The following is a 20,733-nucleotide window of genomic DNA, read 5'->3' as shown; positions in this document are numbered from 1 at the left end:
ATTAATGTGAATCATGCCCTTCTCAAAAAAAAACATTAATGAAATACACACATAAATACAAGAATATGAATGAATGAATAAATCAACCAGTAAATAAGCATTTTATTATTGATCAATATACCTTCAAAATAAAAATAAAATAAAATAATGAAATAACAAGAGCTGTCACAGTATGTGACGAATGCCCCCGAATGTGACATTGACCTACGAACAAGGTCAGTACATGAAAAGTTTATCTTGCCTTTACGTGTCAAATACATATGGAAAGTTATTTTAAATTGCCTCTGAACATAAAAAAATACCACCCATACTTGACAACCTACACTGTTATGTCCTAATATTCAGAATACCCTTGTGAATAAACACTTATATGGGTCTTGCACACGACACGTTGTCTTCGTATGTGGAACACATGTAGCAAGTGATTTTAAAATCTGTCCATACAAGGGAAAGTAACAGCCCTGACACGACAACCTATACTCTATGTCCTTATATGCAGCACTCCATTGTGAATAAACACTAAGTGTGACCTTGACCTTTGAGGTAGGGACACGGGTCTTGCACGCGACACGTCGTCTTGGTATGTGGAACACATGTGGCAAGTTTTTTAAAAATCTGTCCATACAAGGGAAAGTTACAGCCCGGACACGACAACCTATACTCTATGTCCTTATATGCAGCACTCCATTGTGAATAAACACTAAGTGTGACCTTGACCTTTGAGGCAGGGACACGGGTCTTGCACACGACACGTCGTCTTGGTATGTGGAACACATGTGGCAAGTTATTTTAAAATCTGTCCATACAAGAGAAAGTTACAGCCCGGACACGACAACCTATACTCTATGTCCTTATATGCAGCACTCCATTGTGAATAAACACTAAGTGTGACCGAGACCTTTGAGGTAGGGACACGGGTCTTGCACGCGACACGTCGTCTTGGTATGTGGAACACATGTGGCAAGTTATTTTAAAATCTGTCCATACAAGGGAAAGTTACAGCCCGGACACGACAACCTATACTCTATGTCCTTATATGCAGCACTCCATTGTGAATAAACACTAAGTGTGACCTTGACCTTTGAGGTAGGGACACGAGTCTTGCACGCCACACGTCGTCTTGGTATGTGGAACACATGTGGCAAGTTATTTTAAAATCTGTCCATACAAGGGAAAGTTACAGAGCCGGACGGACGGACGGACGGAAGGACGGACGGTGCGATTTTAATATGCCCACCTTCGGGGGCATAAAAAGAAAGATTATTTTAAAAATCAAAAATATATTATAATTTCTTATTTATTGTGTAATCAAAAGAACACATTTTACTTATAGGCAAGAATCAATTGCATGTAATTACAACATTTATAGAATTATTATTCCTTAAGTTTCTTGTAATGACTACCAAATTCTTTGTCATTTCCTTTCCAATTTTACAACACGCATGATAAGCCTGATCTTATCTGATTGTACCAAGGACCTCTCAGCATTTAGGGAACCAATTTCAAATCAAAGCTACTGGTAGCCATTTTGTTGGGATTTCATTAAAAGAATATTGATGATGTTTTAATTAATAAATGGATTTACACCAATTAAAACAAATTAATATTAAAGGGATTAGTGAAGTAAAATAATGATCATTAGATCAGGTGAATATGAACTATGAAATAGAATAAAATAGTCGTACCCTATGTGTGAGCACGTGAACGTAATATTGTATATTTTTTGTGTATATGCTAATGCTGCCCTATATTGGGCCTTATGCTTATAAGAAATAAAAGTTTGAAAGTTTGAAAGTTTGATTAGAAACATGACAATACCACTATTGGATGATTTGTGATAAACTGACATGTGAAAGCACTCAGGTCATGGTATGTATTCTTTATTTCAGTTGTTAATTTCACTGTTATGACACTTGACTACTTGTGGGACTTTTGTTTGTCAACTTTCAATCTAGTGCACATATTTTAATAAATAACAATGCTGGTGTAGATAGTAGCTGGAAGTAGGATTATTGGTCCCAGATAGTAGATGTAGTTTTAAAACTCTATAAAGATGCACTTGTTTTTATCCTTATATATGTTAATATAATATTAACATATTAAGCTGAAATTGCCATGTTTCCATAAATATGCACACTAGCACCTTTAAAGTTATACAAATGATTACAGTGTTGTTTTTTGGAGGGGTCATAAAACTGTCATCTTCCACATGGCTTACCAGTTATTGGAAACTGGCCAAATTGGGTCAATCAATTTAAGTACTAATAAAGTCATTACTTATTTAAAATATGATACCCTGTTTTATTCCAGAGCTGTCAGGAATCTCTAGATTTGACAAAAATATAACAAAAGATCCTTGAGACTGTCATTTTCCAATTTGAAGCTTCCAGTTTCATGATTTTCTATCAATTATTTTTGCCACTGAGTAAAAGGTTATTTTATTAGTGCTAAATTTGACAAATATGTACTTGTTTGTCTGACTGTAAATACATTATGTCCAGTTACAAGGTGTCATGTTAAATTAATTATGAGATAAAAATATTTTATATATGTAACACAAACTCATGTTTAGGAAATTTAAATGAAACAAAATCAGTAATTATTTATTCAAATGTGTTCTATTTTTGATGGTTCAATATATTTATATATACATACCGGTACCGGTATATATATATATATATATAAACAAATATTTTTGCAAAAATGGACACTTTTAATGCAGGTAAAATGCACCTGAGTGAATTAATGTGCTCTTTTTTAACACAGAAAAATGCTCTTTTAACCCTTTAGCGCATGTATACGAGATAGGCCGACATAGCTCATTAGCAGATGTTAACGCATCTGGCCGACCCTATACACTACTGGATGTATACGCATCTCCCGCATATTTCAATAGGGTCATTTCAATACTTCCATTTTGCATCTTTCTTTTTGTAAACAATATCCCAGATGTTTAAAAATCTGAAGCTTAACCTTTTGTGTATTGATTTTCCCTCGAAAATGTCGTCTGCTAAAACTTGAAGGTCATTATTTATACTGCCAATCACAGGTGTGAGATCCCACTGTGACGTAACAAAACCTCAAGGAATAGCAGTACTGTACAGTATGGAAATTCCCCCAAAACATTGATGCGTAAATCATTGAATATATTATGTCAGTTTAATTTACCATTAAAATCAATAAAGATTATAATTATTTGTAGATAATATTTTGTGTTACAAACAATAGAAACAATAAGTAGCTGAGAAAATGATGAGTAAATTTTCTACTGAGCTAATCGATGGCCAGCATGGTTCCGGTCGTAAAATAGGTCAAGTAAACAAATTAGTGCAAGCGTTTGGTGATTTAGCTCATTTTATTCATTACTTAGAAAACATTTATCGGCATTCTTTTTGTAAAGAATTTTATGAGGGGGTAATAAAGTTAAACAGACACCTTGGACTGGATCTCTCAGCTGGACGACACCGGATATTCCTGCCACATTTTTGTGTATTATAAACAAGAACATCAATTGTTGGCTTTTTAATCCAGATGGGTCTTTTTTAGGCCAAAAAAAAATAATGTCTTGTTTCTGGTCACATGCCTCAAAAAAAACAGGGTCGGTAGGTAGGTTTTTTTTTTTTTGTTTTTTTTTATTCAAACCTTTGGAATGAAATAGTATAGCGTTTGAAAAATGATGAAATATTGTCTGCCAATACAACACCATCAAATATGGCTTAAAGGAAACTGGACACAAGTTTATAACCATATTTATGTATTTATTAGTTTAACAGAACAACAACAGCACTATTACATGACAAGAAGCAACAAGTCCAAGACTAGAATTTGAAATAATCTCAAGAAACAATTGTCATTCTTTGTCAGAAAACAAATATAAACATGGATGGAAGAAACCGTAATACTGGGTATTTAAACATCACAGAGACAAAATCTAACTAAGTGTAATGTCAATGGTTCTTCATACAGAAAATTAATTTTAATCCTTTAAAACATTAAAAACGAAGGTCCAAAAATGAAACGTTTTAATATGACGTTCGGTATTTGAGAGAGACGAAGTATTTAAATCCATTCACTCAGCATAATGATTCACGCTTCGTCGCCATTATTTTGCCTTAATTCGTCCGCTTCAAATAAACCTTGTATATGTGTATAGATATAGTACACTCCACGCGGAACTACCACTTTCCGTTTTCCTCGGCGGATTTTGGTCATCGCAGACACGACATCCAATTGATCATAATCCTCTTTCCTCGGCGTTTTTACTCGTTCACCCACCGAGGCTGATCAGTGGACCGTATAATTACAATCGCCGCGTTACTCGGAGGTAAAAACACCGCGAAACTCGGAGGAAAACCGATAAGAATCTCCCACTGTATCTAATTTTGTTCAATTTATTTGATATTTTTTGCTACACCCGTAATTATTTATAAAAATAATTTATTTCGCGTACCTAATTTTCGGACATCCAAAGGACATCAATCGTAACTTTCACACTTACCAAGTTTCAACCTTACCTAACCGTATACACCACTGTTGACAAGTTAATTAGTAAATACCCATCCTAAACGATGTATTGCATGTAGAACGAGGAAGTGTGAAATATTTATTGTAGGATTAAATAAACAACAAGGGCAATTAAGGGATTAAGAAAACAAAGACATGACATTTTTGTAAAACGATCTGCCAATAATAAAACTTTACCATACTTATAGACTGTAAGAAGCAATTATGTACAGTTATACTTATTGAATCCTCAATAAAAGTCAACACATTCAATGATATAGGTAACTAATTAATGTGATGAATTAAAGTTGAAAATGCAAAACTTAAGTTACATTCGAAAACACCACTCAGACACATTAATCCTGCATAACAATATACATGCTCTCCATGAGATCCTCGTGGGTAAAACTGAGAGTTATGTGACGTCACACAGTGAGACTGTTTGATCTGAAGCCGATAGAATGTGTTATTCATTTCAATGCATTTATAAAATGGTGTTTAATGGGATTTTAATTAACTTGATGAAGGATTTACACTTATATGCGTAATAAATAAGTTTAGAACCATTGATAACTACGGATACATTAATAAGTGTTAATAAGTGGTAAAATGCAAATTAAGAAATAATGACCGAAAAATATTCACACTTACAAAGTTCTCAACACCTTCATTACTCCAATCTAATTAAGTTCTCAACACCTTAATATAGTAAGAGAAAGATGACAATAACAAACACAAACGCACGCTATGGTATATCTTTTAATTACATAATGTGAAAAACAACAGTTGTTTGACGATGCTGATGAAAATTTACAATAATTGTTTTTAAAAAGAAACTTACTGTACTTTGAAAAATTAAATGTCTCATTATTTAATACTGTTTTAACAGAAGCAATGTACTGTAGTAGCTATGCACAAAACGCGGAGTTCCGCGATTAGGTCAATAAATCGATACGATCACCGGCGCTACCGGCAATAAAACCCTCCATAGAAAACGATTAACTCGGTGCAACTCGGCGAAATTTAGCGAGGAAAAAGGTTGCGTACTCGGCGGAAATCCGCGATAAATTAAAAACGCCTCCGAGTCACCGAGGAAAGTGGTAGTTCCGCGTGGAGTGTACTGTAGTCTTTTGAATTACGAAAATGTCGGTGCCAAAACTGTCATTCTCGGTCGAGGCATTATTTGTTTTACGATGGCCCTTTTACGATATCTAAACAACCATACAACTTACCGAACATTTAGCTTCAAGTCGGACATTTTCTCGCTCGCCATGTAAATCGATGAAAATACTTTTTATTGTTGTTTGCGAATGGGCAACTTTAATGACACTACAACCGTCGAAGTGCGAACATTTGTCTATTTTTATGGCTATCAAATGCGTAACAGACGTCGTCTGCGCAGGGCCAGCCATCTTCGACACGGCCGTATAAAAAACACGTCACGAATATAATATTACTGTCGGATAGCGCGGTTTACTCTTCGGCGCCGGGACCGGGAATCCCGGCTCACTTTACGCTAATTATAAAAAACGGTCTTTACGCTATTAAAAAAAAAAACGGTCGGGGGGTAAAAAGTAGGGTCGGTCGGGTGACCAGAAACAAGACATTTTTTTTATTTGGCCTTATGATAGGGGTAATAAAATTTAGATCGATCCCAGCATATTATTACCCTTAGATTTAATGCAATTATGACATTTCAATGAAATGTTACAATTCCATCTTGGAAATGCATTTACAGATGAAATAAAAGAATTTTATATTTCATCATTGACACCATTTATTAGATAAATTAATTACCTATAAAAATGTATTCGCATAAAAAATATTTGGAAACAATTATTTGGAGTAATATTGATTTTAAGGTGATACTGCTGTATTCATTTGCTCATTTTCGAATATCCTGAAAAGTACCTATACAGATAAGGACTGCTTCTCAGTAAGATGGCTATTGACTGGGAGGTGTAATCTGGCCACTTGTCTATGTGCTAAAGGGTCAAAACACATTATTTACCTTTCCAATAAAACGAAAGTTGACTGACACAAACAACAATTATGCCAAGCAGAACAACTCGACCCAAACTAAAAACTCGGCCACCTCCGACAAGCTTCGAGATAGACCTTGTTATTACAATCGTTACAACTCGGCCATGGCCGAAATGTTCCGATTGTTTTAAAATTGTGCCCTGAAGCCTTGCAGGTGCCCTTCATGTGTATATCGTTATGTTTTGACTGAATGAAATGAAGAAAACCGTCAAACTCATAATTATTCGTTGGATATTTATTTTTTGTGTACTGAGCTAATATTAAATAACCTAATCTGGTAATATTTTTTGTTTTTATGATATTTTATAGACGCAATAGGCTTCAATTCGGAATCCCGATCAGAATAACTAACCACTTTTCATACAAAACAATTTGTACATGATGATTTGCCATATCAAAAATCGTAAAAAAATCCGTCAACGTACAATTATTTGGACTACCCACTTTTGATACAAAACAATTTGTCGGTGAAGGATTTGCCATATCAAAAATAGTAAAAAAGGATCCGTCAACGTACAATTATTTGGACAATGTATCCAGGCGATGTGACGAGCACCTGTGCCTGGCATACTCGAGCACCTGTGCCATACTCTAATGTTATGTACTTATTAGTCCACCTAAATGGCCGTCAATGAGTCATTTGACGATTTTTAGACTATGGCAGACTCGTGAGGTCCACCATCCCAGCAAAAAGTAGCGAACGGGCCTTGCACAGAGGATCCTCGCGGCCACAATTTTTAAATTATCTTCGTTATAAATTCAAATTTCTACGAAAATATCATTGCCTACTATTAAACACGCATTTATTTATGTCATTATGCCGAAAAAACATGTTCAGATACCATAATGCACTTACATGCATCGATTGTATCCATTTATCTGTAAATCTAGGACAAATCTGACAGGTTGTGTACATGTAGGAAACGGGGTAAAGGATTTCGAATGTTTTGGTCGTTAATAGGTTCGGTTAAATAACACTATTTTAAATGCAACCATTTCAATGCGCTGAACGCTAACGTGTTTGATGTATCGAGTTGGGAGAACATAGCTTATTCACCTAGATGCATTACATGTTTTATGAAATATGTATTTGAATGTATCAATAAAGGTTATAAAGGGGGAAGTAGTCACAATTCAGTGAGTAAGCACATAGTTCACGTTCCACCGTGATACCGCGCATTTAGGGCTTCAACATTGTTTTCAACATACTACGTATCAAGTCAATACATATGTAGAAACTTTTCTTTAATTTTAAGGTAGTTTTTTTAACGATATAGGGATAAATCTGGCGGTGACTTGCCGGGAGTCTAGACAGTGATTTTGTGTGTCTATGTGTTTACTTCTACAAGCTAGTGAAATATTTCACACATACGCGCATTGTTTATAAATTTATGTACCGGTATGACTTATATAGGTAAAAGATAATACATATAACTGTGTACATAAAACAACAACAACACAGACATTCCTTGAATGATACATAGAGACAGTACAAAACATAAAACTGTATAGATATAATGACTTGACTACAAGAGAGGATTGTGCATTTCCGTCATTGACAACATCACCATTAGCAGCAGAACAGCAGAAGCAGCAACATAGGTTACTACTTTATTATATCTAGTATTATACAATATATTCAAACTTAGTATAAGAAATGGATAATACGTTATATGGATAACACGTTATGTGAAACATATCGGATTATCAATATGATTATGTGCAAATACGCAGTAAAAACTTAAATGACTTCAAAGAGAATACGCATGTTCCTTTTAACATGGTGAGTAGTTTTTGTCAATTTGTAATTAATTAACTACTACCACTACCACTACCACTACCACTACCACTACTACTACTACTACTACTAATGTACATATCTATTTGTAATGATAACCTGCTGGTCTTTGAGTTGAATTGCGGGATAATGTAGCACATGGATTTTCCATATCCATGCAGTTGGCAGCAAAGCAGTCAACAATGCCGTAATATTATTTACTTGTTCGTTCTTAAGTTCAAAGTTAAACTTTAACCTAACGGAATTGTACAATATTTTAACAGTATCAGCAATCGCAATGATAATGAAATAACATAAGTTGTCCACGAAAGGGCCCGGGATGATCCAAGCGGGAGCCGCGAACGGTTTCCATGGCAAATGGTGTAATGTTGTCAGTGTAATGTATTTAAAAGACCCAAAACGAAATGGTTTAATATAGCTTTATTACATTCATACTCTTACGCACATGATCTTGAATCCAATCAATAACTGAACTATCAACATACATGCAACTGTTAGCCAGCGGCGAGCTTATCATACAAACAGATTGGCCACTATAAATGACCGAGTGGTACCGAGTGATTAAAGAAGCAGCCGCTAAATAATGAACACGGGAGAGTATCGTTTCACATGTATGCCAAAATTGTTTGATGCTGATACCTGCACCGATTGTTTTCATCTTGGTGATCACATTGAACATTATTTATTTTTTCATGTTCCTTTAAGATTTCTTAGAATCGGAATAATGCAAGAAATATATTGAATGGATAATATTTAAAAAATGCAGTGTGCTACATGTTCGAAGATAATTTCTCTAAGAGCCAAAGGGTACAAAAGAACACTATTGGTGACGAAGAAACGATCTGGTGATGACATTGAAGATGTTTTTGATATTTTGACTCCATCCACATCCGAACCGCTTCGATCAGTTTTTCTGTGACATGATATATGTGATATGCATTTTTTTTGTATGAACGTTCTAATTGAGAGTTATCTTATAACTATATAAAACATCTGTTAAGTTATTCTTATAGTTGGAGTATACTAGTATATGGACTCCTTAAAAAGAAAGAGTTCAGATAGCATGCGAAGTTTTCTTGTACATCGTTATATTGTCGATGCTACTGCAGCTGCTGCTGCATGATGATGATGATGATGATGATGATGATGATGATGATGATTACAGCTAGGATGATGATAACATGATGATGATTATGACGGTGATGATGATGATTACATGATGATGATTATGAGAATGATGATGGCTTTACTGTGAGGATAATATTTATTGTTTATCCTCTGAAATTAATGTAATTTTTTATTTAACATTATACAACAGACAAATTAGGTATCACCCTTATTTTGAACACAGGTTGTGTTGCTCTGCTCAATACATAGAAAAGCGAGGATAACTGTGACTGCACATTTGAGGGTTATCTATCATTGACGGATGGGTACAAATTTATTCGATAAAAATCAACATGTTTACAAAATGGTGTGCTGCAACGATCATTTCGTGACCCAGAGTATATTTATGTTAATATAACGACTCTAACGACAAATTTAATCCAGATAAGATCACTTTCAGGTACATTTGTAACAATTATATCATTATTATTCAACATCGATGCATAATATTACTATATATTCTTTCGCCCAGTGTTAAATGGAAGAGAGTTGTAGCGTTACAGGGATAAACATGAAATGTCAAAATAATAAAAAAGTATCCTTGATCGCTCATTATTGTAGCTAATGTACTATGAAAATTAAAAGGGTTTACAGGTTTTCCATGGTATTTGGGTTTTCGGTAATTCCACCAACCGCTGGAATCCCCTAAATTCCCTCCAATTTGAGTTGTCCCCCTTGTAGTTCATGCTAACTTAAATATGAAGTGATCATTTATCCGAATAGCTACTATTCCGAATATATGCGCAATGTTGTATATACTCGCCAAAGAGAACTTAAAAAGAAACTGATGTTAAACACTTACGGCTGTTAAAACTCTGAAGTCTTCTTTACTTAAATACCGTAACATTGTTGCATTCAATTTCCCCATTGTTGATTTAATGCTGGATAAAAGACTACTATTTTTCCAGCGTGTTTGGATTTTCTAGCGCAGCAGTCAATAGTGTGGCACTGTTGGTAAAACTAGTTCCAAACGTCCATTTACCGTCTTTGAGCGAGACGATATATCTAAGTATTGACTGTGCGGTTAGGGAATATTGAAACTAGTAGATTTCCGTTCCCTACTGCTTCCTGTCCCGCGTTCTTCAGAACTTGTCACTGTTGTATCTTACTTTGTATTTTTTACTGTCTGAGTTGATCTCCGGTTTGATTACTGTTTGTATTATCCAATATTGTCATCTGAATAACCTATTCAGGTACAACAAATGGCGCTGTGAGATCCGAACTGAGATATTTATCGTACTTTGTTCGTCGAGAAGTGATTTGTGTAGAAAGCCATCTTGGAAGAAATTTCCAAATTTTGAATCTCTCATAGCGCCTAGTACTGGTTTCTATCGTGTCTCCGTATATTATATTGGTCCATTATAGTTTATTTTTAATTGATTGACACTGTGTTTGGCGTTTTCCGCTAATATTTGACCGATTTTGGTCGGTCTTATGTATGTATGTATGTATTTATGTATGTATTTTCTTTAGACCTTGCGATCAAGGATAACCCGTGAAAGTGCAAGCACTTATTTCCAACGGGGTCCTTTGTTTTTGCTGAAGGGACAGCACGCTGAAGAGACAGTGGTGGGATACAAGGAAGTCCGGGTTCGAGACCCTAGCTCTTTTTCGAAGAGACCCCTTGGTTCTTTTACGTGCTCGGTGTAAAGCACCGATACACGGGGTACAACTTTCCTGGGTTAAACCAGTACTGAGTACACCAGTTTTCCAAGCACTACCCTTTAAATGCCAAGCGCCAGGCAAGGGAGCTATTTGTACCAACTTTTAACGTCTTTTGGTATGACGCGGCCAGGGATCGAACCCACGACCTCCCGCTCCGTAGGCGGACGCTTATCCACTAGGCCACGGAGACGGTCTTGTCTGGTTGTAGTGCGCGCGGCACTAGACCATTTAATTAGTGCACTTATAATTTTCTATATATAGTCTCATTCATATTTATATTAGGTTTGAGTTTTCAATAAATACATGAAGGGCAGTCCTTCAACTTCCGTGTAAATAAATTTAAATTCGTTGCTACATGATTATGCAATAACTTTTTTATTTTAACTATTGTTTGACTTTATTATCCACAATGAACAATATAGTGCCAAGAGTTCCAGCGAATATGCTATATAATTTATGTTACTATCATACAGTGAAAATAGCTTCTATTTTAATTGTCATGAAGCTTAAAAGCCTAAGGTTTCATGCCTTTTCAATTTCTAACAGCTAAATAAACATCTTTAACTGTGTAACAAATGTGTGAAGTATTGCATTCAAATGGCGATAATTACTAGTTATTATCACCTTTCAGGCAGTGTGCCATCACACAATAGCCACTATATAATGCATATGTGGTTCACTTGGTCCTGAAATGGTACACTTAGGAACTGGTTCACTTGTGAAATGGTTCACTTCGTCCTGCACCCAGTTTACTACATGGTTTGTCAGCATGGGCTGTCTTATTTGATATTTGCAAAAAATTGAAATAAAATTTTTGGTGAATCATTTTTTTTTTCTGCATCATTTTTTTGACATTGGCTACGGTGTTCATTTTAGTAATTATTTTAATTAAGCAGTATTTTGTTTATAAGTGTTCAATTCATTTGTGAATATTTTTGTGACAGCTCGGGCTTGCATCACTTCCTGTGGTGAATTTTAAATATCTCGGTATTGTTATTTCCTTGGTTATTAACTTTGTCTTATCTGCTTCAGTTTGTGGTGCTCGACAGTGTCTGCAAAGTAGAGTTGCTTGTATTTGCCAGTTTCAATTGTTCAATCAATTGAAAATTGTATATGCAAGCTAATTAATAGCATTAGTTAACTAGTGTGGTAATTACTACATCAGATATTTATTTTTCATCGGCAATTTTGAAGTTGTGAAGTGTTCCTGTGGTGAGTTAGTGAACCCCTTCATTTTTATTGGACAGTATCTTCAGCCTTCATTTTTTGTGTTGTTTTTGTCAAATACTGTATATGGTTCTTCCAATTTTTCTCGCAATATATTTGGTTCTTTAAACTTGTTGTGAAAGGGTACACTGGTGTCTTAATTGTCTGCATCATTTATTTTTTTTATTAATAGGATGTACTACTTTTTGGTTTCATCACTGTATTGTCATAGCTTTGTTGTTCATTTATTTTGTTTGTCTGTTTTTTCTGGTTGGCCCGGATATTTCATAGCTTTGGTCTGTCGTGATATAATTTCTTCATTATGGCCGCCGCTCCAAAAATAAACATTGACAGCAGGGATGATAAATGAGTATGTTAAATCCCTGGAAGAAAGTATGGTGGAGGCACACGAAACAGCCAGACGCTGCTTGAAGTCTTATCAACAGCATATGAAAAGAGACCATGATGTAAGGCTGAATCAGATTGCTTACGCTGTCGGAGATATTGTGTTTGTCCTCAATACTGCAGGGCGAAAAGGAAAGCCCAAAAAGCTTTTATCACAATGGAATGGTCCCGGTGTGGTGCAAAGGAAGTACTCTCCATACCTCTATCAGGTGAGAATGAAGTCAAAGATCATGACCGGATGAAACTATACAAAGGCAGAGATTACAAACTGGCTTGTGAAGGCGAGAGAAGAGAGCGCTCATACACATGTAGAGGGGGATGTGGAGCTGGAAGTGTATTGTCTCTCTAAGGGCAGATTTCACAAAAAAGGCAATTATGTGGCCCATTTTCTTTCATTTATTGTTATTGCATGTCAACGTCATTTATACAGCAATTGCCTTTCCCAACCCAATAAGAACACCTTATAGAAGTGATTTGTATTAAAATAATGAAAATATTGTGTTAAATAAGGTAAAAAAATGTAAAAATATGCCGATAATTAGGACAAAAAAGACAGAAAATCTTCCCGGTACCAATATACCACTTTTTTGAGGATGCTTTTCAGTAACATCTGGTAAGTATTTTTTTCTTGTCTGTTGAATAATATCTGCAAGAAATGTTAATTAAAACAATAATATATCTAAAATGATTGCATTTCGTTCGTAATATACCTAAATTTTCGGTAATTGCGCATGTTGATAACGTTACGGTAATCTGTCCTCCAATTGTTGTGTAACATTAGCAGACATGATCCACTGCTTACTGTTTTAAGCCTAAACACACCTTTATTAAATCACTGAAAACAAAGACTACGTGTCGGATAAAAACAGTATTGCATGTAACAAGAAATTGGTCATTCCCGATCATAAAGTTTTTTAGGTCTAAAAATGTGTTAATGTTACGCAAAATCGATTCTGTCCCATTTTAGCATGACGATAGCACCTTTTCTATTCGTGAATAATTTACACCGACTGAGGGTTAACATCCGGGTAGCGATTACTTTTATATTGGACTGGACATTGAAATGATAAAAATAGTGGTGAATACCGTTGATTAAAACTTAATCCAAGTTTGGCTCATTCTGTCCTTCGATGTAACGTTAACATTATGTCACGCTAGCATTAAGACAAGCGCTTAATAAAGCGAGAAAATCGTTGAAATTTGATGACTTTCCCAGAGTCAATTATTCGAACATAACAATGTCGTCTGTAAACTATCGTTTGTAAGTAATAGTATTCATTCATTAGGTAAGTAGTTTATATTGAATTCATACCGCTTTTGTGTTTGATATCGTTATTTATTGAACAGAAGTAAGAATGCAAACGTTATAAAATGGACCGAAATATAGATGATAACGTGACAAATGGACATAACTGCAGATGTGACATTGGACAGAAACCTTTTTTTTTATAAAGCACATATTTATGTTTTGTTTTTTGTGATCCATTGTATGCTTTTGATACAAGCTTAACTGTTTAATACTTAATCTGAATTTGATTAAGTAAACTGAATGTTTATGTTATAATTGGGACTGAAAAATGTTTGCTAATGTGACAAAAGGACTCTTCCCCCTCATGTTACATAGGACAGAAGCAGAGTTTGACATCAACAAGAGAGAATGCTTGAGATGAAAGTCAATATTTGTATGTTCATTTTGTGATTCATTGTGTTTCTTATTTGACAAATCTTATTTTTGACACAAACTTGTGTTATATATTGTATCTTTACCTTATTTTAGTCACCTGAATGCTAGTGTTACATTTGGACAGAACAATGTGTGCTATTGTATGACAATAGGATATCTCCCTTGGTGGTACTTTTGGATTCCTGTTTGACCCCCCCCCCCCTTAGAGTATATAAAAGTTGAAGAACATTGTTTCTGTGCTTCTAAAACTGTTCAACCTAGTGACTGTATTTTATTCAATTTCAAACTGTCCCAGATTCAATTAACTGAATGCCTATATATATATATATATATACATATATATACAATAAAAAATTAGTTAAAGGCCTAGTTTAGGTCAATTTTCATAATAAAACATTGAAAACTGCACAGCAGGTCTTATCAGATTGGAGATCTGATAAGACTATTTTCCCTGAACCCCACCCCTGGAGATCTGATAAGACCTTTTCTATTTTCCCTGAACCCCACCCCTGGACCTAGGGTGTGTGGTTACAATTGACTGGTGCATTATGACCAGTGGTATTGTGGCGCAAGTTGACGAACTAAATGTTGTTCCATGTGGAAGGAGTCTGATGAATAGATTTACAGATAATAAATTGACGTTGTATTCTTGTAGTATTTCAAACAAAACGTTTTTTTGAATGTAGCGAAACAATAAGAAGTGTTAGTAAAAGTAGTATCTAACCCAGCTAACACAATAACGTAGTGACAACGTTATCACTAACGTTGTCATAACGTTGTACACAACGTTGTATACAACGTTATAATGTATGGTTTTTTAAACGTTGTGACAACGTTATGACACAACATTCCACAACGTTGTTACAACATTCCCACAACGTTGCGTACAACGTTAATATAACATTCCCACAACGTTGTGTACAACGTTAAAATGTATGGGTTTTTTAACGTTGTGACAACGTTATGAGACAACATTAAATGAAAGGTTTGATTCCTGGCCTGGGTTTCTCCGGTTATCTTACAGTTTACACGCATTTTTAGTCAATTAATAACTAATGTACAATCGTTATAAAAGAAATAAAATAGAAATCTATAAGTACACTTTTGTCTTTATTTATTTCCTGAGAATGAGAAAAATGACAAACAATATATGCGAACTAGAACCATCACAGAATGTAACATTATGGGACTAGAATGATAGCATATTTGAAAAGGGGGAGGCGCAGTGTGAAGGAATATTATCAAGTCTACTGGTATTCGGTCACCAGCAATCAAAATTAACATTAAGATCTATGGAGAAAGCTAGCTCAATTGTGGGTCAGATACCTGAAATTCATTAACATAACATGTGGACAAACAAATAACAGAGTGATTACGATCCACATTTTTTTACATGTCCCATCATATTATCATGAAAATACCCAACAGAAACTCCAAATTATTCTTCTAAATAATCAAGTTAAGTAAAATATTGATTATTATTCTTTTGGTATGTTACAAGTTTCAAAAACATTTCTCACTTCAAATGTTCACATTTTAAAATATGTCAATAATATTTTGGAATTACAGCAAAATTCCTTTTCAGTGTCAAAGCACAAAACTGAAATAAAATCTTTCAGCACTCTCATACACATCTGCAAATTTTCACTCTGGTACTGGATTCTCTTCCATAGCATCCATGTTGAGTTTCTGAAACATATAAATTAATCTCAAATGAAAAAATAAACAATTTTTAGCAATTAGTTTTGTTCAAAGGGATTCATGCATGTTCCAAATTCAGCAACATTAATATTGATTTAAACAAAGGAAAACCATCAAGAACGTTTTTTTTACAGTTTAATTCCTGGATTTATATCAAGTAAGCATAAACAATTCAAACAAAAATGGGGCTAAACGATACTAACTAAATATAATTTTAACTTTTCCTGGCATGAAATAATTATTTTCATCTAAGCCTTGGTCGTTTTGTTACTCAAACTGTCATTCATAGCAATGTTTAGTGATCATGCCATAATAATAGGAAAGAAATACAATAAACCCTGACTTACAAAGTTACATAAACCTGTTCAACATATTAAAGCTTGTTAAATGGGTGGGTGGGGAAATATCAACAACTCATTCAACTGTTACAAAGTATTAAACAATCAAATATTCATTCACATTATTTATTTCTGAAAACATACCTGCGTGATGCTTGTCTGTGTGCTGTACTTGAATAATGATTAAGCCGATAAATGCAGCTTATGCTTTCTACGCGCGCCAATAACAGATAGAGGTAGGTAGAGTATCAGATTCGAATTAATCAATATCGCATGTACTGCAACCAAATCACATTTTTAAGGGATTAATATGCATAAACAAAAATAAATGATTTTATTCAAGAGTAATTAATACATTATTTGAAAATATCAAAACTCCAGATTCGAAACTATGTCTATATATAAACACAACGTTCGTGCAACGTTGTCACAAAGTTGTTAGGACTTGTAAAAAAATGTTTTCTTCACAACGTTAATTCAACGTTGTAATAACGTTATTTTGTAACCAAACTTTGAAATTATTTTTTTTAATTGCAAATCATTTCTTATGCTATCATTTACATTATATAAGCATTTTATGGACTATATGAACGAATTTAAACTATAAAAAATAAATGTAAAATCGTTTCTTAACGTTGTCCCAACGTTGCCACAACGTTGTACAACAACATAACATTTGTACAACATTGGCACAACGTTGTACTAACGTTATGTGTTAGCTGGGTAAAATGATCTGTTGCTAAAAATTTAAAATGTTTGAATTTATGGCATTTGCAATCGAGTGCTTTGTTTTAGTTTGTAAGATTGTGAAGACAGCTCTGTGAATTTAATCCCTCAAATCTGCTCCCTTGGTAGAAAACATTACGTATTGTGTTAGTTTTGTGAGGCAATGAGAAAGTACCCCTGGTGGGGATCAGACCAAACCCACGACTTCGTGTGTTAGAGGCAGACATATATAATTTGGAACACTCTCATATCTCAACAGAAAGTATGTAATAATTTAATTTCTTTTTCAGAACCATACCCTTGAAGACAAGAAGATGATGTGTAAATCGTCTGAATTGTTTGACAGTTGCAATTTACTTACATTAAACATTATTTTATAAGAATTGTCTTTCGCTGTGTCGGGTTGGATTATATGCAAGGTTACTGCAGGTGGGGTATGTTATTGTTACAGGTTTTAAAGTTCTGGATGTTTGTTTGCCTTTTTTATGATAAGATCTTTTGATCAGTGTCCATGTCACTGTGTAGGCATATACAGTTTCGGGCAAAGATTTCTGATCAATCTCTTCTTATGACACTGTGTATTTGTACACAACCTCTGTAAATTGATCTTAATCTAATGCACCAGTCAATTGTAACCCCGCCCCCAGGTCCAGGGAAAAGCGGGGACTTTGACTTTTAGTCCAGCAAACCCCGGGTAAAATCCCCGCCGGGGACGAACTGTTGGTAAAACCCCGGCCAAATGCCCCCCGCACCCCAGAGACTCTATATAAGTCAATATCTCCGCTAAATTTGACACTAAGACAAAACCACCGCACTCACACGGCCATGCGGGGCCACCTGGAAAGTAAAAACACGGCCCTTTTCCCTGTCTATCCCCAGTATACCCCCGACCTGGGGGGCCGTGGTTACAATTGATTGGTGCATAATTGCCTAATTGTCTTATCAGATCTCCGATCTGAGTATCCTGCTGCGCAGTATGGGATATTTTAAGATAGAAATGGACCCTTAATGGCCCTGAGCCGATAAACCTACCGGTAAACACACGAAATTGGCCCCTACTGTCAAACCAGTGTGATTAGAACGTGATGCACAGCAGGGGATTATCATGCAAAATATTCCTTAAATTAGGCCTTAAAAGGGGGAGGGTCACTTTTAAAAGGCTTAAACTAGGCCTTTAAGACACACAACAGTCTGATCTTTAGTTCTATTGTTGGTTTTTCGTATTGGAAGTTATTCTATCCAGATTGGTATATTTTTTACGAGATTGTTTTATCAAACTGCTGCGGGAACAGTGTTTCCAGGATTCGTCATTCAGTCTGACACCATATAAACTTAGGTCAACAGTGTATTTATAAATCAACATGAACAAAACTAGTAGGAACTATATGAGAAGCAATAGAATTATATTGTAACAACAGGTTATAAAAATCTCAAATGAGTAAAACATTATAACAACATTTAAACTAAATGAATGTAGAAGGGGGGATATAGTACTTCGACCCAACACTTCTCAGGATTCGATATATTTATTTCTCAATGGTCGTATAGAAAAACCTATAAATATAATAACATTATGACAGAAACAATAAACATTTATAAGACACAATACAAAACAGTTTAAATTGTTAGTTATATATAAATATACCCGTTTGACCACTTTCATACATAACCTCATACACTCATTTACATAAACATGAGAATCACATGGACAAACAAGTGACAATAACAAACAGGACAGTTGGGGTGGAGTTATAGTTGAAATTGGCCTATTCTACACACTCCCCCTCTTAGTTGAAAATGTTTCCGACATTCCTAAATGAAAAAAAATATTAAGAGGAGTGTTAACATAAAGATAAAAGTTGATGAACCTGGTGTAACCTGAAAATTCATAAAAAGGGCTTCGCACTGAAAAATAATCTATCAATGTTAAACATAATAATATTTCCAAAAGATGAACATCTAATATGACATGAAAGTGAAATCACGTCAAGTGAAAAATATATGAAAACAATAATGAGAAAATCATTCCTCACTGAAAAAGATGTATAGGTGAAAATTATTTTGCAACAATAAACACATACAAAACATAATAAATGATAATGATCCCATCGTAGGGTTGTCAGGCCTACGATCAGCACCACTGCCCAGTATCTGCCAAGAAAAACATATATATGTGAAAAACATATGTAACTTAGCACAAAGCAAGAAAGATAAAAACAGTATAAAGACAAAATTAAACAGAATTGCAGCAATGAAATATCAATGGCTTCAACACTGCAACAAAATAAAAACATACCACTGTGTTCAGAATTAGAACAGTAGAAAACACTAAATATATATGACCACGTCTTCCGCTATCTGTGAAGATACCCACTCTCCGTACCGCTCTGGAGGACGCCTGGTACGCCTCGGCCTGGGAGTAGGCACCGGCGGGGTCACTGAAATAGAAGAGGGGACAAGAGAGGGGGCATTGGGACTATTTAGTGAGTTTATGGGGGATTGAATGGAGCGACGTGAAAGAAAAGAAGCAGAAGATGGGGTATTGCCATAACTGACGCTTGTGGGTGGTTCAGGAGCGGGTTGATGGCCTCTTCGTTGTGGAATGATGTAGACGGAAGTCTCAGATGAGCTGGAATCTGCGTCATACTCAGATGATGGGGACGGTGGAGGACGGGATGTTCTAGTCCGCTTCTTGAGGACAGGAGTGACGGTGACGTCTTCCGGTTCCGGAATGGAGATAAACGGCAACAACATGTTTCGATGTAGGGTACGTATGGGACCTTTTCCGGTTTCCAACTGGACCTTGAAGACCGGCTGATCTGGAAAGGGGATCGCAATTATGGAGTATGGATCCTTCTCCCATTTGTCTGCCAACTTCTGGCGACCTTGCAAATTGACTTTCCGGACAAGAACTACATCACCGACAGAAAGTTTATTCTCCCGAACTCGCTTGTCATACTGGACCTTGTTCTGATTGGCACGTTTCTCCGCCGCTTCACCAGCAACACGGTAGGCGTATTGGAGGCGAGAAACATATGACGTATGGGACTTGGCACCTTCATTGCCAGGAGAAGTACCTAGAAAAGCATCGACAGAAAGACGGGGATGCCACCCAAACATGAGAAAGTGAGGGGAATAGCCCGTAGAACTGGATTTGGTGGCGTTGTATGCCTGAACCAAAGTGGGAACAAACTCCTTCCAATTACCCTTATGATCATCGCTCAGTGTCCCTAGCATCCGCATGAGCGTGCGGTTAAAGCGTTCCGCAGATGGATTACCCATTGGATGAAAGGGAGTAGTACGGGTCTTCCGGACACCTGCGATGCGACACAGCTCTTTGATGACCCAGCTCTCGAAATTGCGACCTTGATCTGAATGTAGCTGTTCGGGAAAAGAGTAATGGATAATGAATTGCTCGTAAAGAGCCCGCGCAGTGGTGACAGCTTTCTGGTTCTTGCAGGGAATAGCTTTGGCATACCGAGTTAAGTGATCGGTAA

At 35.6% G+C, this 20,733-nt stretch overlaps 1 protein-coding gene and 1 long non-coding RNA gene across 2 annotated transcripts in view; both read right to left on the bottom strand.

The window, feature by feature from the left end:
• The window catches only part of LOC128229165 (serine/threonine-protein kinase RIO2-like), a 106,455-nt gene extending 96,010 nt beyond the window's left edge, over nucleotides 1-10,445 (bottom strand). Inside the window, exon 1 of the mRNA XM_052940889.1 lies at nucleotides 10,314-10,445. Within this exon, the coding sequence (XP_052796849.1) occupies nucleotides 10,314-10,379 (66 nt within the window). The 5' untranslated portion in view covers nucleotides 10,380-10,445. The remainder of the gene's footprint in view (nucleotides 1-10,313) is intronic.
• Nucleotides 10,446-15,568: 5,123 nt separating this feature from the next.
• On the bottom strand, nucleotides 15,569-17,533 carry LOC128228460 (uncharacterized). The gene is made up of 2 exons (XR_008259927.1): nucleotides 16,655-17,533; nucleotides 15,569-16,160 (listed from the first exon to the last, which is right to left on the bottom strand). It is a non-coding gene; the product is annotated as an uncharacterized LOC128228460 (long non-coding RNA).
• Nucleotides 17,534-20,733: the final 3,200 nt, after the last annotated feature.

Source organism: Mya arenaria, chromosome 3, assembly GCF_026914265.1.
Source record: "Mya arenaria isolate MELC-2E11 chromosome 3, ASM2691426v1".
NCBI classification, from domain to species: Eukaryota; Metazoa; Mollusca; class Bivalvia; order Myida; family Myidae; genus Mya; species Mya arenaria.
Note: the sequence above shows the minus strand (reverse complement) of the source record. Positions and strands in the feature narration are given on the sequence as shown.